Below are 27,757 nucleotides of genomic sequence, written 5' to 3' on the forward strand. Positions count from 1 at the left end.
CCTGTAATGAATCCAGAGACATCCCAGTCTATACTAGGTAGGTTGAAGTCGCCTCCGATTAATATAGCTTGATCAGGGTACTTCTGTGATACAGAATGTAGACTCCCTTTTAATGATTCTAGAACTGTCACGGTGGAACCTGGTGGCCGGTAATAACACCCCACAATTAACTTCATTTCCCCTAGCCCTGTTAAACATGTATACTTAATTCCCTTTCTAACATTCCTTTGACATGGTGTTTATCCTGATGTCCCCATCTCTCATGATACAGCTGCAATAATGAGGTTTCTTCAATGGCATTTACTTCAGCAATTTCTTTAGGCAAATTTGGTTGAATGTCTGCCTTGTACTAGGTACCAAAGGGCTCCTGGGTTCCATGCAGCACTATCTGGTCATCAGTTTTAAGCAAACACTTCTTGTTGATGACTTAAATTCACTATTAGGATTCCGGTCCTGTGTAGCTAACACTGAAAACAAATTTCTGGATAATTGTGGAACACACTACACATCCAACAACATAACATCTTGCCCATCAATCAGAGATGATAACTGAATATTGCCTTTTCCCACTGCCATTAGAATTTCCCTTCCAGCTGCCTTTACACCACATGGAGTGTCAAATTTTAGAAAGTCTGTAAAACACTGTGTTACATGCCTTGTAGCTTCATTATCAACACATCATGATGCTGAATCTGCCTCAACTGTATAGGCCTCTTCACAGACAGACATCAGCACAGCACTAGCAGCAGCACAACTACCTTGACTTCTGTTTCAATTTTTATTTGGTCTTCCAGCAGAGATCCATTTTTTGCAGTCCTTTACCCAGTGGCCCTTACGCTTACTATAATTGCAAATGTCACCTTTCCTTGGCTCATTCTTGATGAACTTGCCTTTGCCATCTGGTTTTTGTTTACTTATGTTTACCATGAATGCTTCCTTTGGTGTTTTGTCACTGTTTGGATTCTTCAAGAAATTTCTTTCAAACATACATAACTGTACTGTTAACTCATCAAATGTTCTTTTTTGGTCCTGTGTTAACAGCATCCAACTTGACAGAATATGCAATGTTTTGCAGACTAACATAAGGTCTGGTAAAACATTTTCGTTTTTAGCTTTGAGTCCACTGTTTAACTCATTCCACAAACTTTTCAATTTTGCTATGTGAGTAGAAACATCATCACCTGGTATCCAGCAGAAGGAGAAAAAGTCTGTGCAGATTTTGAACAACTGATCCTTGGATGAAGCTTCAAACTGCTGCTTTAAGGCATCCCACATATTGCTAGCTGCTTCCTTGTCCATTACCTTTTTGTGTACTTCAACACTGATTGCACTAGTTATCATACACTTTGCATAACTGTTTGCCTTTTGATACAAATCAAACTGTTCCTTGTGTTTCTTTGCTTGTGTATCTGCTGTACTGTCTTCCAGTGGCTTGGGCTTAACTAGCCTCTTGTCACTAACATCCAATGCACCTTCATGGTAATCCAGCAAGTCTCTTATTTTTAGTTTCCAAATTGGCCAGTCCATTTGTCCATTTAGTGGTTTTATATTTTTTGACATATCCATTTCTGCTGAACTGTGCTTCATAATACAATATGTGGCCGAAAGTTACTTACAAAAAGAAATCTTAAGACCTAAAACTCATCTGTCGATGTTTCTAACCTCAAATCTCAGCTGGCTGTACTCCACTCAAGACTCAGTTGACGACACTTTAACCTCAAAGTCTGGCTATTGTATTTCCTACAGGGTGTAAAAACTCTCATTTTTGGCAGTTACTTGGGCTGACACAGTTCAGCGAAGATTTAACAACAACAGTTTTCACTCTCGAGCACATGTTATCAAGTTTTGTTAACTTTTCATCACTATTTTGAGTCTTTAATTCACTTACGACACTAAAGCGAAACTAGGCCCATAACCTGTTACTTGTTTTAAGTTTAAAAAGAATTTCTTTACTTCACAGAACATTATGTTCATTTCACATTGTACAACCACACAAAGACACACATTGACAAAGACATAGTTTCTAGTACTTGTTTCTCCAAAGACTCTAGAGCAGAAGTGCTGCCAAATTTGTTTGCCATTTAATTAAATACAAACACATATAACTGTAACGCAAATAATAAAACAAGATATTACTGTGGGTAGCCGGTCTGAGTGTGGATAAGTTTGAAGAAGGGGGATGGCAGATGTGACTGGATGAGGTTGAATTACTGGGTGCAAACTAGGATAGGATGGAGAAAGAGTGAGTGGAGGGGAGGGGTTTGTAGGATGAGATACAAGATCATATGGCACCGCAAAGGTGTGAGAAATAACGTGCAAAAATACAGGAGAGTGACACAGGAAGAATGATCAATTTGAAAGTATAGGATTAATTATATCAGCAGGAGTTATGTGGTACATAAGATGATGCACCAACAATCAGCGTGGTCTTGGAGCTGTCTGTTGTGCGTGGCCGAGGTGGTTGATACTTTGTGGCTACTAAGTAGAGCATGCAGTGCACGTTTGGCTTCTGAGTAGAGCATGCAGTGCACTTTGTAAGGCAACAAGAGAAACACAAGAAAGAAGAGAAAGAAGGGCAGACATTGAGTATAGTGACGCTTAAGAAAATTGTAAAAAAAGGAAACAGCACTGGGTTAGGATTGAAGAATAGCTGTCAGGCAAAAATCAAACAATGGAAAATCCAGGATGGAATGTAACAATAATATGAAAACGAAAGTTGCCACTCAGCATATAGAGGAGATGCTGAGTCACGGATAAGCACAACAAAAAAACGGTCACAAATAAAGCTTTCGGCCAATGCGGCCTTTGTCAACAATAGACGGCAAACACACACACACACACACACACACACACACACACACACACACACACGACTGCAGTCTCAGGCAACTGAAACCCCACTGCAAGCAGCAGCACCAGTGCATGATGGGAGTGGCGAATGGGTGGGGGTAAGAAGGTGGCTGGGGTGGGGAGGTGGACAGATGTATGTTAGGGGTGGTGGACAGTGAAGTGCAGCAGGTTGGAAGGAGGGCAAGGGAGAGGTGGAATGGGGATGGGGAGTTGGGGAAGTAGTGGGAAAGGAGAGGAGTAAAATGGCTGGGTGTGATGATGGAATGATGGCTGTGTAGTGCTGGAATGGGAACAGGGAAGCGTCTGGATGGGTGAGGACAGTGACTAATGAAGGTTGAGGCCAGGAGAGTTATGGGAAAGTAAGATATATTGCAGGGAAAGTCCCCACCGGCACAATTCAGAAAAGATGGTGCTGGTGGCAAGGATACATATGGCACAGACTGTGAAGCAGTCACTGACATGAAGGATGTCGTGTTTGACAATGTGCTCAGCAGTAGTGTGGTCCACTTGTTTCTAGGCCACAGTTAGTGGGTGGCCAATCATGCAGACACACAGCCTGTTGGTTGTCATGCCCACATAGAATGCAGCACAGTGGGTGCAGCTTAGCTCGTAGATCACATGACAGGTTTCACAGGTAGCCCTGCCTTTGATGGGATAGGTGATGCTTGTGACCAGACTGGAGTAGATAGTGGTGGGAGTATTTACGAGACAGGTCTTGCATCTAGGTCTATTGCACAGATATGGGCCATGAGGCAATGGAGTGAGCAGGAAGTTTCTCATTTCAGGGCACAATGAGAGGTAGTCAAAATGCTGGCAGAGAGTGTAATTCAGTTGCTCCAGTCCTGGGTGGTACTGAGTTACGAATCGAATTCTCCTCTGTGACTGGATGGTGGACTTTGGGAGGGTGTGGGAGACAGAAAAGACAATGCATGGGATATTTGTTTTTGTACCAGGTTGGGAGGATAATTACAGTCTGTGAGGGCTTCAGTGAGACCCTAGATATATTTCGAGGGGGACTGCTCATCACTGCAGATGCAATGACCATGGGTGGCTAGGCTGTACAGAAGGTACTTCTTGGTATGGAATGGGTGGCAGCTGCTGAAGTGGAAGTATTGCTGGTGGTTAGTAGGTTTGATATGGATGGAAGTATTGATGTAGCCAGTTTTGAGGTGGAGGTCAACATCTAGGAATGTGGCTTGTTGGGATGCGTAGGACCAGATGAAGCAAATGGGGGAGAAGTTGTTGAAGTTCTGGAGGAATTCCTCTAGATGGCCCCTGAATAGGTTGGTATAGGATGGTGCTATGTGGGTGCCCATAGCCATACCCAGATTTGTTTGTAGCTAATGCCTTCAAAATTAAAGTAATTGTGGGTTAGGATAGAGTTGGTCATGGTGACTAGGAAGGAGTTGTTGGTTTGGAATCTGTCGGGTGTTGGGAAAGGTAGTGTTCAATAGCAATAAGGCCATAGGCATTAGGAATTTTAGTGTAAAGCGAAATGTCATCAATAGTGATGAGCAGGGCACCATGTGGTAAAGGGACAGGAACTGTGGGGAGTTGGTGGAGGAAATGGTTGCAGGGTGTATATGTGGACAAGGAAAAAAAATTTATGGACTTTTTCCGGACTTCCCGGTTAAAAATACACTCTCTCCCGGATGAAAACACACTTTTTCCATGTTAAGTAACAGAATATTTTCCCTTGGAACTGCAAAACTTATCAATCCTTTGAATGGTTATGGTTTTATACATGGGCATTGAATTTCCCGGTGCTTTAGAAAACGAAATTCAGCGAAAAAGACATGTTTTGGAAATATCTTGATGTGCAGCAACATGCCCGCTGTGTATTTTAGTATTGCACAAGTATACATTGGAATTCCACCAAACACCGCATGTTACTTTCCAAATCATTGAAATCCAGATTGTGATGTGCTTTTGTAAGCCAGTCATAGTTCATGCCACGTGATCTCACCAGCTAATGACAGCGGATATTCAGAGCTTAGGACAGGTGATGTAGTCAGCCAACAGGAACATCACTGTTAAGTAACAGGAACACACAAACAAGGAAAGTTAATAGAAAGCAAGGAAAGCAAAGCTTTCACATATAATATTGGACTCTAAGGTTAATAAGGTGCAAGAGAATCCAAGCTTTCACATGTAATGTTGACCTTTTTTGGGCATCTTACACTTTAAGATATATCAAACATATGTGCCAGTAAAATTTTTAATAATGACATAAATATCTGAGCTTCAGGGTTCGAAATTATTCTAAATGGCTCATCATCAAAGAGTTGATTTTTAAATGAGAGTGAAACGCTCTGTGATTTAAGAAATTCATGATACATTCTCGCACATAGTTCAACTTACTTAAAAGGATATTTACTTTGAAAATGACACTTTTCAAACCACCATTCGCAATATTTTCCTGCGACATGTTAGAAATAGGTTTGTTTCAGCAGTTGCCAGAGAGCGCAGATAACAGGCAACACCGCGACTGTGCAGCCACCATGACGTAGGAAGCCCGTATGTTCATACGTGTAAAACATTAAAAGATCATACATTATGTGATAAAGGAAGCAAGACATTAGAAGATACTCCAAGAGCATTAGAATTTCGCGAACCATATTAAAATGCATAATTCAGCTTAAAGTACATTCATATGTCCTGATTCCCAATGAAGTAGACATTGACCTGATATAAAGCTTTTCAATGTGGTTTTTGGGATGTCAATTTTCTTGGAGCACCAGTACTGTATTATATCACGTTTGGTTCTTTATTATGGCATAATGCCATATGTGCTAGAAGATGAAATGTGCACTTGAAATTCAGCGAACAGTTGAAGCTACTCACTAGTGTGGAATTAAATGCTTCATTTCAAACACATTAATTACCTCTGCACAAAAGGTTAGTAAAAGTCAAATTTCTTTAACAAACAGACAAAAATAATTTCATTGTTCTGCAAGGCGATTAATGATTGACTGTCAGAAAGGTGGAAATAAAATAAAATCTGAAATTAATAACATATTTTAGCCTTCCATAAATATGTGAATGTATTTTAATTCACTTGATAGCTCTCGGCCACAGATATCCATTTTGTTTTCATTTGACATAGGAGTAAACAAAGAGGAAACAGCAAAATCACTAAATGTAAACACGGGTCATGTGGAGCCTACCCACTATAACTCAGACTGCTCGGCGCATCAGCCCTGGATCTACAATATTTGTGGTTCAAAAAATGGCTCTGAGCACTATGGGACTTAACATCGGAGGTCATGAGTCCTCTAGAACTTAGAACTACTTAAACCTAACTAACCTAAGGACATCACACACATCCATGCCCGAGGCAGGATTCGAACCTGCGACCGTAGCGATCGCGCAGTTCCAGACTGAAGTGCCTAGAACCGCTCGGCCACACCAGCTGGCACGTGTCACGATATTTGTGAACCAGGTCAATACAAAAAAAATAAGATTTTGAAAATATGTTCATCTTGTAGCGCGTATCTTTCTGAAAAGTCTGAAACATAAAACATATGTGTTCGAGGACGAGGAAATGTTAAGACATGTTATTTGGACTTAAGTTATTGGGTGGAGAATTGTAGGGCCCCCCTAGACAGGTCAGGCGTGCACTACACACCGGAAGCAGCTACTAGGGTAGCAGAGTACGTGTGGCGTGCACACGGGGGTTTTTTTAGGTTAGAGGGACCCCCCCTTGGGCGAAACGATAAAATACCTGACGGCTTACCAGAGAGAACATCATCATCGTTGATAAAGAACGTCCGTCCTCAGAGACCAAAAACAGGAAAAGTTAACATAATATTGGTAAACTGCAGGAGTATCCAGGGCAAGGTTCCTGAATTAGTATCGCTTATTGAAGGAAATAGTGCGCATATAGTATTAGGAACGGAAAGTTGGTTAAAACCGGAAGTGAACAGTAACGAAATCCTAGACACAGAATGGAATATATACCGCAAGGATAGGATAAACGCCAATGGTGGAGGAGTATTTATAGCAGTAAAGAATTCAATAATATCCAGTGAAGTTATTAGCGAATGCGAATGTGAAATAATCTGGGTTAAGTTAAGTATCAAAGGTGGGTCAGATATGATAGTCGGATGCTTCTATAGACCACCTGCATCAGCAACCGTAGTAGTTGAGCGCCTCAGAGAGAACCTGCAGAACGTCGTGAAGAAGTTTCGTGATCATACTATTGTAATAGGGGGAGACTTCAATCTACCAGGTATAGAATGGGATAGTCACACAATCAGAACTGGAGCCAGGGACAGAGACTCTTGCGACATTATCCTGACTGCCTTGTCCGAGAATTACTTCGAGCAGATAGTTAGAGAACCAACTCGTGAAGCTAACGTTTTAGACCTCATAGCAACAAATAGACCGGAACTTTTCGACTCCGTGAATGTAGAAGAGGGTATCAGTGATCATAAGTCAGTGGTTGCAACAATGACTACAAGTGTAATAAGAAATGCCAAGAAAGGAAGGAAAATATATTTGCTTAACAAGAGTGATAGGGCACAAATCGCAGAATATCTGAGTGACCACCATCAAACGTTCATTTCTGAGGAAGAGGATGTGGAACAAAAATGGAAAAAATTCAGAAACATCGTCCAGTACGCCTTAGATAAGTTCGTACCGACTAAGGTCCAAAGCGAGGGGAAAGATCCACCGTGGTATAACAATCATGTACGAAAGGTACTACGGAAACAAAGAAAGCTTCATCATAGGTTTAAGAGTAGTCGAATCATAGCTGATAAGGAAAAGCTGAACGAAGCGAAAAAGAGCGTAAAGAGAGCAATGAGAGAAGAATTCAACGAATTCGAACATAAAACATTGGCAAACAATCTAAACAAGAACCCTAAAAAGTTTTGGTCATATGTAAAATCGGTAAGCGGATCTAAATCCCCTATTCAGTCACTCGTTGACCACGATGGCACCGAAACAGAGGACGACCGAAGAAAGGCAGAAATACTGAATTCAGTGTTCCGAAACTGTTTCACTGCGGAAAATCGTAACACGGTCCCTGACTTAGCCGTCGCACGGACGCCAAAATGGAAAATATTGAAATAAACGATATCGGAATTGAAAAACAACTGCTATCACTTAGTAGCGGAAAAGCATCCGGACCAGACGAGATACCCGTAAGATTCTACAGTGATTATGCTAAAGAACTTGCCCCCTTTCTATCAGCAATTTATCGTAGATCTCTGGAAGAACGTAAAGTACCTAGCGACTGGAAGAAAGCGCAGGTCGTTCCCATTTTCAAGAAGGGTCATAAATCAGATGCGAATAATTATAGGCCTATTTCGCTTACGTCAATCTGTTGTAGAATAATGGAACATGTTTTATGTTCTCGTATTATGACGTTCTTAGATAATACAAATCTCCTTCATCATAACCAACATGGATTCCGCAAACAGAGATCATGTGAAACTCAGCTCGCCCTATTTGTCCAAGAAATTCACAGTGCCGTAGACACTGGCGAGCAGATTGATGCCGTATTCCTGGACTTCAGGAAGGCATTTGATACGGTTCCGCACTTACGTTTAGTGAAAAAAATACGAGCTTACGGAATATCGGACCAGGTTTGTGATTGGATTCAGGATTTCCTAGAAGAAAGAACACAACATGTCATTCTTAACGGTTCAAAATCTGCAGATGTAGAGGTAATTTCGGGAGTACCGCAAGGAAGCGTGATAGGACCTTTATTGTTTACAACATACATAAATGACTTAGTTGACAACATCGGTAGCTCCGTGAGGCTATTTGCAGATGACACGGTTGTCTACAAGAAAGTAGCAACATCAGAAGACTCGTACGTACTCCAGGAAGACCTGCAGAGGATAAATGAATGGTGCGACAGCTGGCAGCTTTCCCTAAACGTAGATAAATGTAATATAATGCGCATACATAGGGGCAGAAATCCATTCCAGTACGATTATGCCATAGGTGGTAAACCATTGGAAGCGGTAACGACCGTAAAATACTTAGGAGTTACTATTCGGAGCGATCTGAAGTGGAATGATCACATAAAACAAATAGTGGGAAAAGCAGGCGCCAGGTTGAGATTCATAGGAAGAATTCTAAGAAAATGTGACTCATCGACGAAAGAAGTAGCTTACAAAACGCTTGTTCGTCCGATTCTTGAGTATTGCTCATCAGTATGGGACCCTTACCAGGTTGGATTAATAGAAGAGATAGACATGATCCAGCGAAAAGCAGCGCGATTCGTCATGGGGACATTTAGTCAGCGCGAGAGCGTTACGGAGATGCTGAACAAGCTCCAGTGGCGGACACTTCAAGAAAGGCGTTACGCAATACGGAGAGGTTTATTATCGAAATTATGAGAGAGCACATTCCGGGAAGAGATGGGCAACATATTACTACCGCCCACATATATCTCGCGTAATGATCACAACGAAAAGATCCGAGAAATTAGAGCAAATACGGAGACTTACAAGCAGTCGTTCTTCCCACGCACAATTCGTGAATGGAACAGGGAAGGGGGGATCAGATAGTGGTACAATAAGTACCCTCCGCCACACACCGTAAGGTGGCTCGCGGAGTATAGATGCAGATGTAGATGTAGAAGTGTGCCAAAGTGCAGTGCCACACCTCTTCATACAGCATTCTTCTATCGTACATCACTGTATTTCGCTCTGTGGAAATGAAACATGTATATTTTGTAATGGATGCCATCAAACTATATTTAGGACAGTGGAAATTGAAATGTCCTGTGGTGCCTCTCCTGCCCCCAGTCGGCCAGTTTGACAGCCTGCCCCTCTTAAAGAAAAAAATCTCGCAATTAGTGGCGGATGGGATTATTTGTAATCAGGAGAACAAGAACGCTTAAGAAAATTTGCACTCTTTATTGCCTATTAGCTAATAACTTGCTGTTTTGTGTGACATAAAACTAAATATAGGATACAAAAAACCAATAAAGACAAGACACAGGCAAGAAAATACACATTTCTTCAATCCTTAGCTCCTAGCATTTTTTTTTATCTCTAATCTTGCTACAGCTTTTAATGGCATGCTTTTCTTTCTGTAAAAGAATCTATTACCTCATCATAGTTCATCAAACCTTTTGCTACATGAAAAATTGAATGTCATTATCTAAAACTGAAAAAGCTGTTTATACAAATAATATCCCAAGACTGGTGTGGTTTCTCGATCTGATTATGTCTATTTTGTCACTGTCTGCTAGATAAAACAAAATAGGCCTTTCCAATATTGCAGCAATTTTGTAACACACACCGAATAAATGAGACTGTTTTGGCAAAAATGGTCATTTTTATAACACAACAGGATACAATTCACTAAGTACCAATATTAGGCCTACTACAAGCAAAAATTTTTACATAAATTTGGAATCATCTCATTCTTCCATAAGTTGTGTGATGTCCCCACTCCTCCTCCTTCCTCGTTCTAACAAACAATCTTGTCATCACCAATTCTGTAGCTATTCCTGCCACTGTCAAAATTTTTTCGCCGATTAACTTCACTAACCCTGCCAGAATCACCGGTTTAATTATCGCACAATTACTCTCCAGTTAGGCATTGTTACGTGTTCGTACAACATGTTTTCCGCGTTACTTCCAGAACAGAACTTAAACAGCTGCTAACCAGTGACTGTACAACTGGTCCTTACTAGTGTAGTGACCTGGCCAAAAATTTTCTGTCAAAATTTCATTTTCTTGGGTACACCTAGAAGATAATATGTAATCTTTCTAACCTGTTATTCTTGTTAGTCATTTATTTCCATTCTGGTAGCTCATAATTATAACAACACTGACCATTTGCAAACCCAATCAACCACATAATCAGACAGCGATTGGCATTCATCCGTTCAGCTTTACTCCACTCAGCTCATATAGCCCTGTACCCTTCTGTCTGCAGAAAGTTTATTTCTAGATGCAACGAGGATTCTCCTGACAGAGACATCGCGTACACTATGCATGAATTCAAAAATCAATTTATGATTCATTCAGAAATCAATTTAAAATGTGTTCAAAAATGTTCAAATATCAACAGGGATGTGTTTCAAAATCATGTGAATAATCGATTCACCAATGTGCGCTGGATGCTAGGTGTTTTGTGAAACAAGTTTTTTTTTCCTCAAGAATATGAATTTGATGCCCCCTTTTCCCAGGAGCATCTAGCTGCTTGCTGTGACTGCTTGCACAGCTAACAGCCACATTCCTGTAGCCAGAAGCGGAAGAATCTACTACTCAAATGTGACTCAACTGCGCATGCGCATAAGCCCGCTCGTAACTGCTAAAACAAATCTGGTACACACAGTTGTGACTTTAAGCTCATCGGAGGCAATTTGTTGTTATGAAGCATGGCATAGTCTTCCTAAAGCCTTTGACACATTTTGCTGTTGGCAGACATTTACATGAGCACTGTGTATCATTGTTGTATATGGCACATTTCCTTTCCAATTTAAGTTATTTTCATTTTTTTCTCTTGTTTATGTTTTATTTTTGAAGTATTATTCTGCAGTAGTGGGATACAATAATATCTTTTGTTAGAGTAACGGTTCTTACCAATCAAAATTACTAACTGGAAACTAGAAAAATGAAAAATTCCCAGAATTGTAAAAAATTCCTTTTTTTTCCCAGATGAAAAAATTCCCAGCTTTTTCCCGGATCTCTTGGTTGTCCTGGGTCGTATACATCCTGTGGTTGGTATATTTTATATAAGTGGGTAGGTTCCGGGTAATAGGTTGAAGGTGTTGTCCTATGAGAGTAGAAATTCTCTCAGTGGGGGAACAGTAACCGGCCAAAATGGAATGTCCTGGGTGGTTAGTTTTATGGACTTTAGGAAGCATGTAGAAGGTAGGAGTGCAGGGAGAGGTTCTGGGAAGGGCCTAAGGATTTGAGTAGCGACTGGAGATCCTACTGGATTTCAGGAATGGGGACACTGTGGCAAGGTTTGTAGGTGGAAGTATCTGACATCAGGCAGACTCCTTCTGCCAGTTAATCCTTACCGTTCAAAATAACAGTGGTGGAGCCTTTGTCCACAGGTAGGATTAAAAGGTCAGGATCAGTTTTTAGATGGTGTACTGTAGTTCTTTCAGAAGATGTAAGGTTAGTTTGCATGTTGAGGGATTTGGGGAATGATGGCAAGGCAAGGTTCGAGGTTAAGAAATTGTGGAAAGTTAACTGGGGGTGATTTGGGGACAGTGGGGGTGGATCATGGTTGAATGGAGGAGTGAACTGAGTTAGGCAGGGTTCAATGTTGGTCTTTGGTTGAGTCTGAATGGTAGGATTGGTGGTGAAAAAGTGTTTCCACTTTAGGGATTGGGAGAAAGAGAGCAATTCTTTAACAAGTCCTGCATGACTGAATTTGAGAATGGGGCAAAATGTGAGCCTTTGGAAATGACTGACCCTCCTGGTCTCAACCTTCATTAGTCACTGTTCTCAATCATCCAGACCCTCCCCTGTTCCCTTTCCAGCACTACACAGCTGTCATTCCACCATCATACCCAATCTTTTTACTTCTCTCCTTTTCGGCTACTTCCCTGACACCCGCCCCCCACCCCCTCCCCACCTTTCCCCTGCTCTCTGGCTAAGCTGCTGCACTTCACTGTCCCTCACTGTCCATCACCCCTACCGTACTATCCTCCCCCTCCCAACCCTAGCCTCCTCCTTACCGCCACCCAGTCGCCACTCCCATCATGCACTGGTGCTGCTGCTCACAGTGTGGTTCCAGTTGCCTGAGACTGCAGTAGTTTAGTGTGTGTGTGTGTGTGTGTATGTGTGTGTGAGTGTATGTGTGTGTGAGTGTGTGTGTGTGTCCTCTATTGTTAATGAAGTGTGTGTGTGTGTGTGTGTGTGTGTCCTCTGTTGTTAATGAAGGCCTTACTGGCGACTCAGCATCTCTGCTGTATGGTGAGTAGCAACTTTCCTTTTCATAATATTGTTACATTCGATCCTGGATTTTCCACTTACTCAGAATTTGAGGCATGTGCTGCATGGTCAGCTATAGCTACAACAATTTCATCAATAACTGCCATGGGAATGGGCCCACTGCCCTCTCCCTTTTGAATTTCCTAATTCATGCATGCAAAATTTAGTGAATGAACAAGTGGCCTAAAGCACAGAAAGTAATAGAAAACTTTATTCACATTATAAAGCAAGAAACTGGGTAAAGTAATAAATCAGAGACACTAAATAATACATATCCATAATAACAGCGATGACAACATGAAGAGTATACAACAAAGACGTTACACCAAGAAAACATCACAAAACATATTCAGTAACAAAATTATGAAAATTAAAAATATATCATAAAAATCTTAACCACAACTAAAACAAATTCCAGACAAAGACATAATTAGAATCAAATCTATAAAAATAATAAAAAACACAACCAAATTTTCACATATCACTTACTCGTAATGCTAACTACGTAAACATGTAATATCAATGGTCCACTGTCAACCGTTCTGCCAAGAGAAAAACAGCATACATAAAAACCAATTAAAGTCAGGTATACATCTCCAGCATACATCTGAGGAGAAACAATTAATTCTAAAAAAAAAAAAAAAAAAAAAAAAAAAAGGGAAAAGACATGGCTGCAATGATATTACATTTAAGGTAAAAAACACCGCATAAATGTATTATAACTTTTCTGATGATAGTTACAGACCATTATATTAAGAACATCACTTACTTACGTATTTACAGAGCACCTGATAATGGCAATATGCCAAAATGGGCTGACTGTGAGTGATTTACAGAATTAAAGCCATTTAAATAGTGGTGTAGCTGGCTGATATTCATAACAATTACGTCATTACAGGACATATTTTGCACAATGGGCCCCAAAGAACAAAAGTTATTGACCAAGGAGAGAGAATTTCCTGTGACAAAGCTCAAACACTTGCTGCAGAATTTGAGGCATGTGCTGCATGGTCAGCTATAGCTACAACAATTTCATCAATAACTGCCATGGGAATGGGCCCACTGCCCTCTCCCTTGTGAATTTCCTAATTCAATCATATCTTCAGATTTGTTGATCATACTGACTTGGGGCCTGGCCTCTTCACAGCTGTTTCTGTTGGTGATATTACTGCAATTCAGTGCTGCTGTTGGTGCCCTGCTGTTAAAACAACTTCATCAGCAATGCATGGCCTTTCTTCTCAACAGCCATTGCATTTCATATGAAAACTTCAACCTTCTTAACCCTTTATACCAACAGTTGCTTCACAAAAGAAATCAACAAGTGTTATCAAGTGCCAAACAATATACTGACATCAAAACAGGAAACATTTCACATTCTGACTGCTTACAATGCCATATTTTCACCTGGTGGCAGAATGTGGAACTATTATTTTTTTCAGCATGCTGCTTGAGTGCACTGATTAATGAACATACCTACCATGTTTCAGCATCCCATGATGTATACAGTCCGCACTGCAGCACTTGGAACATTGTGAGTCTAATTAAAACCAGCCAGCACATGATCTCTGACAATGAGAATTCATTAGAGTGTGATGATCCCAACTTCTGCAATCAAGCAACTACCAGTATTATCACACACAGTCTGTATAAGTGCCTGCGGAAATTTCCTCCATGCAGCTTGTACCACAATCAGACTCAGTGTCCACCATATGTCAACATTTCTTTCTGTAGGTCACTACCAACCAACTACATTTAAGACATGTTTGGAGTGTAACATATCAAGAAAATCTGCAATACAGGGAAGCAGTTATGGCCAGCGTTCTTCAAAGGAGGCTGCAAATTTCTTGTCACATGTGGCTGGACATCATATGTTGAAACGTTGCATGTGAAGTTGCCTGCTTCTCAGATTCTCATACCTCTTTAAGGTAGTTGTTGCTGTTCAAAATGACCTCAATAAGTAAAACTGAGATCCCATGTTGTGTCCAATGGGACCCTAGACACACACATCTACATCAACACGCTACTGTCACACATATACTGGTAGATAATGTACAAGAAACATTTTCCTCTTCATGTTTCATTTAAAGATGATAAGTGGGGGGATAAACTGACTGTTATCTTCTGTATTCACACAATTCTGTTTGTTAGTTACTTGTTCCACATAACACATTTGTGTAATTTTACAGCAGTGGCCATTATTTGGGATAGACACTGTCTTGAATTTTGAATCTTCCTTCTCATAATTTTGAAAGACTCTCCTCATTACACAATGCCTTCCTTGTAGCATCTCCCATTACAGATTTTCTGGTCTTTTGTGTGATGTTCTCATACCTGTTGTGCAGCTCTTCTTCAAATCTTCTCTATCTCTTACATTAATCAAATGTTCAAATGTGTGTGAAATCTTATGGGACTTAACTACTAAGGTCATCAGTCCCCAAGCTTACACACTACTTAACCTAAATCATCCTAAGGACAAACACACACACACCCATGCCCAAGGGAGGACTCCAACCTCCGCCAGGTCCAGCCGCACAGTCCATGACTGCAGTGCCTTAGACCACTCGGCTAATCCCAAGCGGCTTACATTAATTATGTTAATTCAGCTTGGTAATTGCTCAAGAATGACAAGCTTATAAACAAGAATGGTCGAACAAGGATTTTTTTTAAGTGGTCTGTAACATGGTTGAATTTCTTAGGATTACTCTGATAACTGCTTTTCATGTGGCTCATAAAAGTACAGTAATGTGAGTGAGCTGAAGTAACCAGGGAAGTTGATACTGAGGGGAATGATTCAGGTGGCATGGGTTGTAAAGCTGCTACTGAGATCAAGCATGTTGTGCCTAGCAGCTGTTCAGCATGTTGTGCTTAGCAGCACATACTGCCATTGGGGTTCAACTCAGCCCTTCTCTATAGTTTTGCTTTGACCATTCAAATGAGTGGACAGGAGGCTGGTGGTCATGTCCACATAAAACACATGCAGAAATTACAGCAAAGATGGTATATGACATGGCTGCTTCATAGGCGGTGCTGCTTCTAATAAGACTTATCCTATCACATCAAAAATGGGTTTTTATTATTGGTCAGAAAGATTATGAGATGTGAATTTACAGGGGAGAGAGTATAACAAAAATAAAACCTTTTTGTATATGGTAGTTGCAGATACCCCTTCAAACTATTCTTGCTGCTCAGTTTGACAGATAAATGTTTCTTTAGCTACAGTGTATGAGTACTGAATTTCTGAAGAAAACACAAAGTGCAAGTAAAGCAAAATTAGCCTAACATCCTACTTTGCAAATCAATTCAATGACAGTTAACTGTAAGAACAAAACACACCACAATGGAGACCTTGATTAATTTGTTTGTTTGCCAATTGCATTTTTGTTTGTTATTCAGACGAGCCACAAAGAAACTCCGTCATTGCTGGTCCCAAGCCTGGGGCCCCATCTCGTTAGTAATGGGGAAGGAGGAGGGGGAGGAGTAACAACCCATAAAAAATCCTGGGCTCTGGATGGTAGCACCCAGTTAGGGCCCCTGTCTAGGGTTACAGGCAAAGCCCGGCCAACGGTCTGGAAGGTGGAAGAGGGACGTCACTTCCCAATGGCAGAGACAGTAGAAGAGCCACTGAAACATGGCAGGTAGTGGCTGTACTCCATGTTAGGGGTGGCTACCAAAAGCATCTGTGTCCCCATGTCAGGGGTGGCCTGAACTCACCTTCTGTGGCTGACAACTTCAGTCGTACAACTGGACGGACACGAGTCGTCCCAACAAAAAAAGTTTTTTAGCTCATGGAATGGATTGCACTACTGAATCGAGATTACCCAGGGGGGCAGTCCCCTACTGACCAAGGTCGACATAAGCAAGTATTCGCATTCTGGGGGACCTGCCAAAAAGTGCATAAGGGAAGAGTCGGAGCTCCCAAGAACCTCAAAGGAAGATTAAAACTAAAAAGACTTTCCGAATTGGAACCATAAATGTACAGACAATGATTAAGACTGGTAAACTTAAACAGGTAATAGATGAGATGAAAGAGAGAAGCATTGGAATACTAGAGATGCAAGAAACAAGATACACTGACAAAGATACAGTGGATTCAGAAGGCTTCATAATACTGAAAGGGAGACCAGGAGTTAGAGTGGGAGAGGAAAGACATGCACCTAGCTGCTTTGGTACGGGGTTCATAGTAGACAAGAGATACAAGGATGGCATAACTGAAATGAAGAGCAGGTTAGAAAGGATATCAACACTGACATTTCAAGCAAGGAACAAAAAGTATACAACAGTAAATGGACATTCACCTACAAATGAGAAGAACAGGAAAGACAAGAAAGTTGCAGACAGTTTCTGGGAGGAGCTAGATAATACACTGAAAAACATACCATATAGACATGTAAAGATACTTGTAGGAGATTATAATGCACAGATTGGCAGAGAGAAACAACATAAAGGAGTAGTGGATGAGTACCTTGCACACCAGTGGACAAACAAAAATGGAGAAAGACTAATTGAACTGTGTCGAGAACACAAAATGAGACTGATGACAACACACTTCAGAGCAAAACCAAGTAAGAAAAAGACATGGGCAAACCCATGCACCCACCTTGGGCAATTCCAAATTGACCACATAGCAATCAGCTGGACAAACACTAAAGAGATCATGAACACAAAGATCAGGAAGAACACAAGAATAGAATCAGATCATTATCTCAGAGAAATTAAGTGCCTTTGGTTTCCAAACAGGGACAGATTGCCACAGACGAATAGAAGAACCAGAGACAAATTAAGGCACTAAAAGCAATAAAGCTAAAGGATGATGCTGAGAGTAATAATTCACACGTTGCAAGTATTTTTAACAATTACTTTCTGAATGTAGCAGCAAAAATAGGGTTAAAGGGTCCAGTTGAAGAAGCAAAAAATATGTTAAAAATGTCATTCCCCAGGACTTTAGGCCTTTAGAAATGGCACCATCATCCCCACTGAAATTTAAGGAATTATAAACATACTGAAAAACAAGAGCTCATGTGGTGTTGATGGAGTCTCTAATGGAATTTTGAAGTGTTGTTCTAATTTAATAAGTGGAGTATTTAGTGATATATGTAATGCTTCCCTGGCACAGGGAATTTTTCCAGACAGATAGAAATATGCAATTGTCAAACCTCTTCATAAGGAAGGGGACAAGAGTGACTTCAATAATTACAGCCCAATCTCATTGCTGACTTCTTTTTCTAAAATATTCGAAAAAGTTATGTATTCAAGAGTAGTCTCATATTTAAGTGAAAATAATTTACTCAGCATGTCACAGTTCGAATTCCAGAAGGGTTACTCGACTGAAAATGCTATCTACACATTTACCCATCAAATAGTACAAGCCCTAAATAACGAATTATCGCCAGTTGGTATTTTTTGTGATCTTGTGGATCATGTCACACTCTCAGAAAAACTCAGGTTTTATGGAATTGAAGGCTATACACACAGCTGGTTTGAATTATACTTAACGAACAGAAAGCAAAAAGTTGTGCTGATTAACACAAATAATGTTGGGAGGGTGGTAAATTCTAGTGAATGGGGAGTTATCACAAAGGGAGTCCCACAGGGTTCAATTTTGGGTCCTATGCTGTTCCTTATTCATGTGAATGACCTCTCACTTAACGTTCAGCAAGCAGAACCAGTGCTTTTTGCAGATGACATGAGTGTTATAATAATCCAGTTCCAGAAAAAGTTCTGTACATCGAATAGTCATACTGACAATTGATGTAGCATATGAACAGGGCTCAGTTAACAGGCAGATTTCTCCAATTTTTGGTTGTTCACATTAATGACAACTTGAACTTGAAGAAGTATATTACTGAGCTGCTCAAACAATTAAGGTCAGCTTCTTTCACTCTTCATATAATCGCTAGTCTTGGTATCAAACAGATCAGCCTCCTGATGTTCTTTGCATATTTCCACACAATAATGTTTTATGGAATAGTTTTCTGGGGTAAGTCACCACTAACACATAAATTATTGATTGTACAAAAGAGAGCAGTGAGAATAATTAGTGGTGATATAAATAATCAATTTTGATTCGCGAAGAACTGTAATGTTCATACGTACAACACTAGAGGGAAAAATGACCTTTCCTATCCATTATCAAAGCTGTCAGTTGCTCAAAAAGGAGTACATTATTCATCAACAAAAATCTTTGATCATTTGCCCAACAACATAAAGTGTCTGGCAGGTAGCAGATCAAGTTTTAAATCTAGCTTAAAATCATTTCTTTTGGACAACTCCTTCTATTCCATGGATGAGTTTCTGTTTCAGAACTGGTAAAAAAAATGGGTACCTCTAAATGTCAAAAGATAGAATTTTATAAAAGAATACATTGCCCATTGTAGGTTGCATTGTGCTTTATTAAAATTGTGCTATTAGCTCATTTTGCTCATGAGCCATTATCAAGCTCATCTGCTATGTCATATATTAGGTATCATGCTCATCACATTCTTCTATGTCGCATGTAGAAAAAAAGAAGTCATGCAATGTGCTTGACAATGGCTTGTGGCCAAAATTAGCTAATAGCACAATTTTAATAAACCACAATACAGCCTACAATGGACAATGTATTCATTTATTAGATACATAAGAGGCTGTGGGTCCCCATGGAAAAAACAGTGTTTTACTCAAAGTGACATGGCTTGTAAGCCAAGAATATATTTTTTAAATGTAACACTGGGACTACAGTCAGCAATGACCTGTACTTTCACATTCTATTGGCATTGTTTTCATAAGTTTTCTGGTATTGCACATTTTCTAACATACATACATTATATGATCAAAAGTATCTGGACACCTGGCTGAAAATAACTCACAAGTTCATGGTGCCCTCCATCAGTAATGCTGGAATTCAATATGGTGTTGGCCCTCCCTTAGCCTTGATGACAGCTTCTACTCTCACAAGCATATGTTCAATCAGGTGCTGGAAGATTTCTTGGGGAATGGCAGCCCATTCTTCAAGGAGTGCTGCACTGAGGAGAGGTATCAATGTCGGTCGGTGAGGTCTGGTATGAAGTCGGTGTTCCAAAACATCCCAAAGGTGTTCTATAGGATTCAGCTCAGGTCTCTGTGGAGGCCAGACCATTACAGGGATGTTATTGTCATGTAACCACTCTGCCACAGGCTGTGCATTATGAACAGGTGCTCGATTGTGTTGAAAGATGCAGTCACCATCCCCAAAATGCTCTTCAACAGCTGGAAGCACAAAGGTGCTTAAGACATCAATGTACGCCTGTGCTGTGATAGTGCCACACAAAACAACAAGGGGTGCAAGCCAATTCATGAAAAACATGACCACATCGTAACACCACCACCTCCGAATTTTACTGTTGGCACTACACACGCTAGCAGATGACGTTCACCAGGTATTCGCCTTACCCGCCCCCTGCCATCGGATCACCACATTGTGTACTGTGATTTGTCACTCCACACAACTTTTTCCCACTGCTCAGTCATCCAACGTTTACACTCCTTACACCAAGCGAGGCGTCATTTGGCATTTACCAGCATGATGTGTGGCTTATGACCAGACACTCAACCATGAAATCCAAGATTTCTCACCTCCCACATAACTGTCATAGTATTTGAAGTGGATCCTGATGCAGTTGGGAATTCCTGTGAGATGGTCTGGATAGATGTCTGCCTATTAAATATTACAAGCCTCTACAACTGTCGGCAGTCTCTGTCAGTCAACAGATGAGGTCAGCCTGTACGCTTTTGTGCTGTACGTGTCCCTTCATGTTTCCACTTCACTATCACATCAGAAACAGTGGACCTAGGGGTGTTTGGGAGTGTGGAAAGCTCATGTACAGACGTATGACACAAGTGACACTCAATAACCTGACCATGTTAGAAGTCCATGAGTTCTGTAGAGTGCCCCATTCTGATCTCTCACAATGTCTAATGACTACTGAGCTCATTGATCTGGAGTACCTGGCAGTAGGTGGCAGCACAATGCACCTAATATGGAAAACATATGTTTTTTGGGGTTTCCGGATACTTTTGATCACATAGTGTAGTATTCACTTTGAATGTGTTCTAAAATTTTGGTGAATCACACCAGTATTTTTTAAATTTTAGTATTTTAATTATATTTAGTCCCAGAATAATGCATTTTTCCGTTAACATAGATTTTTCTTTAATGAAATCTAAGCTCATGGCTGATGAGTAAAAAAAGAAAATTAAGATGAGTTCCCCATGAGACAAAATGCCATTTCAGGGACTTCAGATATACAGATACGGATTTGGTATTACTGACAGTACACCAAAAGTGATTGGCTTGTTTGCTTAATGGCAAATTGCAACAGTAATTCTGAAAAATCTCAACTACCTGACAAAGTTAGTACTTACGGTATCTACTAGAAACCTACATGAAAATTTCAAGAGTTTGTCTTTATTGATGAATGTACAAGCATTTTTCAGTTCCCATGCACCTGTCATGACAATGAAGATAAGGATGAAAGACAGCATGCACAGAGACATGTAAAGAATCTTTCAGTCCACAGTCCACATGAATGGAATTGAAAGTAATCTTAATATATGACACAATAAAATATACCCTCTTCCATATACTATATAATGATTTGCACTGCATACATATGCTGACTTTGGTTTCATACCAGTTTTCACTGCTGTGCATCATATAGCAGAATATATCTATGATATATTAGTGTTCAAACAATGGAAAATCCAGGATGGAATGTAACAATATTTTGAAAAGGAAAGTTGCTACTCACTATATAGGGGAGATGCTGAGTCGCAGATATGCACAACAAAAAGTCTGTCACAAATAAAGCTTTCAGCCAGTAAGGCCTTCATCAAAAATAGATGACACACACACACACACACACACACACACACACACACACACACACACACACACACACACACACACACACACGTGACTGTAGTCTCATTTTTGACGAAGGCCTTACTGGCTGAAAGTTTTATTTGTGACAGTCTTTTTGTTGTGCCTATCTGTGATTCAGCATCTCCGCTATATGGAGAGTAGCAACTTTCCTTTTCATAATATTGATATTTTAGTGTTCACTAGTTGTAAGGCAATCTGGGATAACCTACTCTTTGTACTTCACTATCTTACACGAAAACTAGCACAGTCATTTTGTTAAATGTTTTGTCTTCTCTTATCCAAAAAAAAAAAAAAAAAAGCTCCGTCTGTAGGCCACAAGTGGCCCTTCCGGGACCGTCCGGCCGCCGTGTCATCTTCCGAGGAGGATGCGGATAAGGAGGGGCGTGTGGTCAGCACACCGCACTCCCGACCGTTAGGACGGTATTCTTTGACCGAAGCCGCTACTAATCGGTCGAGTAGCTCCTCAATTGGCATCACGAGGCTGAGTGCACCCCGAAAAATGGCAACAGCACATGGCGGCGGGATGGTGACCCATCCAAGCGCCGGCCACGCCCGACAGCGCTTAACTTCGGTGATCTCACGGGAACCGGTGTAGCCACTGCGGCAAGGCCGTTGCCCTCTCTTATCCAAAATGTGCCTCATAAAACAAGATTATATTTATAGTTACTAACATACAGTGAAGTCTTTATAATATGCAGTAACATTTTGTTATCTTTTAGGATTGATTATTTCTCTGTGAAGGTACAAATGATAGGTAAACTACCAATATTGTAAACCTACAGCAACAGCCACAGTTAGTAATTTTTCTGGCTCTTGTAATAGTTAAGGTTACTGAACAAAGTCTGTCAGTGTTGATGACATAATGAAAAGTTGCATAACTTACCATCTTGTGAAAATGGACTACAGAACCATTTCCTAAGGACTGAGTCAAGAAATCCTATTTTGCATTTGCTTTCATTTGGATACTCTATTATTTCTGATTTATCAACTTTATCAAGCAGAATATGAGGCAATTTTCGTTCTAGTTCTGTGTGGAGGACAACCTGAAACACAGAAAAGGATTATTCATAAAGATTCTTATATTATCAGCTTGCTAAACAGCAAATTGTTGTGTAGAACATTGCACCAGCCACAGTGCATCCAACTGTGATCACAGTTTTCAGGCATGAGATAGTTAATTGCTGTCTCTAAGGAGCTGGGTATTGTCGTGACCTCTGTCCATGATCAGTAGCTGTGGCAAATGGATGTGTTGAGAGGGCTAATGAAATACATTGACCAGAGATACCAAAGTACCTCAAATACTATCTCCTCCATTGGATACTGTCTCCTCTATAGAAAATCCAAGACCTATCTCCACTTGTCCACTTGACTGTGAGTGGCATGAGAGTGGTAGGTCAAAGGACTCTTTTTTACAGGGAAGGCAGAGATTAAGGAGAACAGTTTTAGCTGATGCCCCCAATGAAACTAAAACTGAGGCAATGAGACACACTTCAGCTGTTGGGAAATTGCTGTATCGACTATCAGGGGGAAGCAACTGCAAAATGCCAGAGGTTCATTAATTATCAACAGTTTTAATGTAGAGTAAATATATGGTACCCATTAGGGAAACGGTAGTAAGGAATGGGAAAAATTACCTTATGCACACTGTATATATACAGGGTGTTTCAAAAATGACCGGTATATTTGAAACGGCAATCAAAACTAAACGAGCAGTGATAGAAATACACCGTTTGTTGCAATATGCTTGGGACAACAGTACATTTTCAGGCGGACAAACTTTCGAAATTACAGTAGTTACAATTTTCAACAACAGATGGCGCTGCAAGTGATGTGAAAGATATAGACGACAACGCAGTCTGTGGGTGCGCCATTCTGTACGTCGTCTTTCTGCTGTAGGCGTGTGCTGTTCACAACGTGCAAGTGTGCTGTAGACAACACGGTTTATTCCTTAGAAAAGAGGATTTTTCTGGTGTTGGAATTCCACCGCCTAGAACACAGTGTTGTTGCAACAAGATGAAGTTTTCAACGGAGGTTTAATGTAACCAAAGGACCAAAAAGCGATACAATAAAGGATCTGTTTGAAAAATTTCAACGGACTGGGAACGTGACGGATGAACGTGCTGGAAAGGTAGGGCGACCGCGTACGGCAACCACAGAGGGCAACGCGCAGCTAGTGCAGCAGGTGATCCAACAGCGGCCTCGGGTGTCCGTTCGCCGTGTTGCAGCTGCGGTCCAAATGACACCAACGTCCACGTATCGTCTCATGCGCCAGAGTTTACACCTCTATCCATACAAAATTCAAACGCCGCAACCCCTCAGCGCCGCTACCATTGCTGCACGAGAGACATTCGCTAACGATATAGTGCACAGGATTGATGACGGCGAATTGCATGTGGGCAGCATTTGGTTTACTGACGAAGCTTATTTTTACCTGGACGGCTTCGTCAATAAACAGAACTGGCGCATATGGGGAACCGAAAAGCCCCATGTTGCAGTCCCATCTTCCCTGCATCAAGTACTGGTCTGGGCCGCCATGTCTTCCAAAGGAATCATTGGCCCATTTTTCAGATCCGAAACGATTACTGCATCATGCTATCTGGACATTCTTCGTGAATTTGTGGTGGTACAAACTGCCTTAGACGACACTGTGAACACCTCGTGGTTTATGCAAGATGGTGCCCGGCCACATCGCACGGCCGACGTCTTTAATTTCCTGAATGAATATTTCGATGATCGTGTGATTGCTTTGGGCTATCCGAAACATACAGGAGGCGGCGTGGATTGGCCTCCCTATTCGCCAGACATGAACCCCTGTGACTTCTTTCTGTGGGGACACTTGAAAGACCAGGTGTACCGCCAGAATCCAGAAACAATTGAACAGCTGAAGCAGTATATCTCATCTGCATGTGAAGCCATTCTGCCAGACACGTTGTCAAAGGTTTCGGGTAATTTCATTCAGAAACTACGCCATATTATTGCTACGCATGGTGGATATGTGGAAAATATCGTACTATAGAGTTTCCCAGACTGCAGCGCCATCTGTTGTTGACAATTGTAACTACTGTAATTTCGAAAGTTTGTCTGCCTGAAAATGTACTGTTGTCCCAAGCATATTGCAACAAACGGTGTATTTCTATCGCTGCTCGTTTAGTTTGTATTGCCGTTTCAAATATACCGGTCATTTTTGAAACACCCTGTACCTAGAGGCCTCATTCAACAGGTTGAAGAGGTTGTTCGAAAGCCACTGAGGGAACAGGATGCAATCAACTACAGATTGTCATGCACACTGAAATGCATTATGTCTGCTGTCTGAGCTCTGAAGTCAGGCTTCGATCATTTCAGTGATTGCCACAGAAGGTTCAGGCACCAGCCTTCCCCATGGAATTCAACAAACCTTATAATCAGCAGAATTGTCCCAGAACTGATCAAGGGCCTCTATTTATGAACTGAGAAGAAGGTTTGAACCTGAGACTTTCAGAGTTGCTGAGTCGCACATAAGCAGAACAAAAAGACTGTCACAAAATGAGCTTTCAGCCAACAAGGCCTTTGTCAAAAGTAGAAGTAGAAAATAGACACACACACACACACACACACACACACACACACACACACACACACACACAAACACACAGAGTCACACAAACGCAACTCACTCACACATGACCACAGTCTGTGGCAGTTGAAGCCAGACTATGAGCAGCAGGGCGTGATGGAAGAGGCAACCAGGTGGTGCTAAGGAGGAGGCTGGGGTGGGGAGGGGGTAAGATAGCAGAGTAGGGGAGGCGGATGGTACAGTGGTTCTGATGGCAGTGTGCAGGAATGAGGAGGAGAGAGGGTAGGGCAGCTATGTGGGATATTAGATGGAGGACAATGGAGAGAATGGGGGTAGTGGAACAGGAGAGAAGTGGAAAGACTGGGTGCATTGGTGGAATAGAAAGCTGTATAGTGCTGGAATTGGAACAGGGAAGGGGCTAGATGGGTAAGGACAATGACTAATGAAACACAGCAGATGAATTCACAATTGTGAATAATGACTACCTTCAGCTATAGAATGGAATGACAACAGTGACAATGAAAATTTGTGCCAGACTGGGACACGAACCCAGGACATGAACCCAGAATTCCCGCTTATCGCAAGCAGTCGCCTTACCATTTGGCTATCTGTGCATGACTCACGACCAGACCCAAACTTCCAAATGTCGTCAACCATACGTCTGATGTGTTTCGTAACAGCTGTGGTTGCTGCAGTGCCTTGTCATCCGAATAACACAGAACACAGGCACTGCAATATGGTATGACAAATGAAGGTTGAGACCAGGAGGGTTACAGGAACATAGGATATATTGCAGGGAGAGTTCCCACCTGTGCAATCCAGAAAAGCTGGTGTTAGTGGGAAGGATCCAAATGGTACAGGCTGCAAAGCAGTCGAAATGAAGAAAGTAATGTTGCGTGGTGTGCTCAGCAACAGGGGGGGGGGGGGTCTAGTTGTTTCTTGGCTACAGTTTGTTGGTGGCCTTTCACATGGACAGACACCATGTTGATTGTCATGCACATGTAAAATGCAGCACAATGGTTGCAACTCATGTTGTAGATCACATGACTGGTTTCACAGGTAGCCCTGCTTTTGATGGCATAGCTGATGCTTCTCACTGGACTGGAGTAGGTGGTGGTGGTGGTGGAAGGATGTGGAAGAAGAGGTTCTTTCTATAGTCTATGCTCTCAAGTTTTTTTTTGCTCCAAGTCTCATCTTATTACCGACCATAAACCCTTGGTTTCCTTGTTTAACCATCACACTTCCTTGTCTGACAAGACAGCACACTGGCTACAATTCTGGGCACTGTTTGTGTCTTGCTACAGCTATGAAATCCATTTCTGAGCTGTGTCTAAACATGCCAATGCGGATACCCTGTCCCACCTTCCTGTGGGTCCTGACCGCAGCTTTGATTGTGAGGAACTGCTTTGCTTCCATCTTGACACTGAAACGCAGGGTTTGGTCAAGGTTTTCCCAATAATGTGCTCGTGCATATCAGCTGCTGCTGCCACCGACCTGGCTCTCTGTCAGGTGGTTCGGTTTCTTCAACAGGGCTTGACAGATAAACCAGCAGGTCAGGCTTCAGACCACCCTGTGCAATTATTTTTTCTTATGGTATCACCTCTCTGTTTTTGACATTGTTTTTCTGGCATCCATGGGAATTTATTCATGTAGGCTATGCGAGTCCCTTTTTGCATTCCTTTCAGCCTTTGGCTGTGGATGCATTTTCTTGGTTCCCTTACATTCTCTTGTGTGCATCAATTGGCTGAGGTCACAATTCATAAGCTTTGGAGGGTTTTTTTCTACTGAGAGGTTGCCTTATACCTTAGTTTCTAATAATGGGCCCCAATTTGTTTCTCACACCTTTCAATTTTTTGCTCCCATCGTGGCACTGTCATGTTATACCATTCCATCCTGCCACTGTTGGGTTTACCTGGCCACTCCGCACCGGAATCACTGGTGTGAGGGCGAGGGTTTGGTCACTGGTCCAGTGGATACTGGTCACTGATGTCTGGCACCAGAGATGCCTTTTTTGTGACATCCATATTGCCAACGAGCTGGTAGCTCACCATCTTGATCAGTTGTAGCACCTTTGCAGCTGAAAGCAACTGGTGTGCAAGTGCGGCCCCCGTTGCCACTGCCTGCCCCACTGTCCTCCGCCTAAAGCTCATCTTCACTGCAGTGGAGCAGCCCCCTTCTCGTTTTGACCCTACGCTCCAGTGCCCACCTCGCACTTCATCCCGCTTTCTCCATCGGCACTGGCTGCCGCCACTCTGGATTTGATGGATGTGTCTCTTGTTGGACCACAGGTGTCTCCCCCATTGACAGAGCACCAACTTTGCATGAGGGTAGGTGTGCTGTGAGTGTGTTGAGTGTGAATCATCGCGTGTGTGCGTTCAAATCACTTGCCAACTCTATCAGCGTGGGCTGGCCACCAGTAGGAAGTATATACATGGCACTATCTCTGCTGCACACGCAGCACAGTCTCCACCCAAGGCTATAAATGCATGGAGCAGCATTGACTGAATCTCTTATATTTCTAGTTTGTGTTGTGCA

The 27,757-nt window shown here is 41.6% G+C and overlaps 1 protein-coding gene across 1 annotated transcript in view; it reads right to left on the reverse strand.

Annotated features, from left to right (window-relative positions):
- LOC126258163 (transient receptor potential cation channel subfamily A member 1) overlaps nucleotides 1–27,757 on the reverse strand; it is a 441,338-nt gene that overhangs the window by 17,110 nt on the left and 396,471 nt on the right. The window contains exon 19 of the mRNA XM_049955623.1: nucleotides 22,553–22,712. Coding sequence (XP_049811580.1) covers nucleotides 22,553–22,712 — 160 coding nt within the window. The remainder of the gene's footprint in view (nucleotides 1–22,552; nucleotides 22,713–27,757) is intronic.

Source organism: Schistocerca nitens, chromosome 1 (genome assembly GCF_023898315.1).
Source record: "Schistocerca nitens isolate TAMUIC-IGC-003100 chromosome 1, iqSchNite1.1, whole genome shotgun sequence".
NCBI lineage: Eukaryota > Metazoa > Arthropoda > Insecta > Orthoptera > Acrididae > Schistocerca > Schistocerca nitens.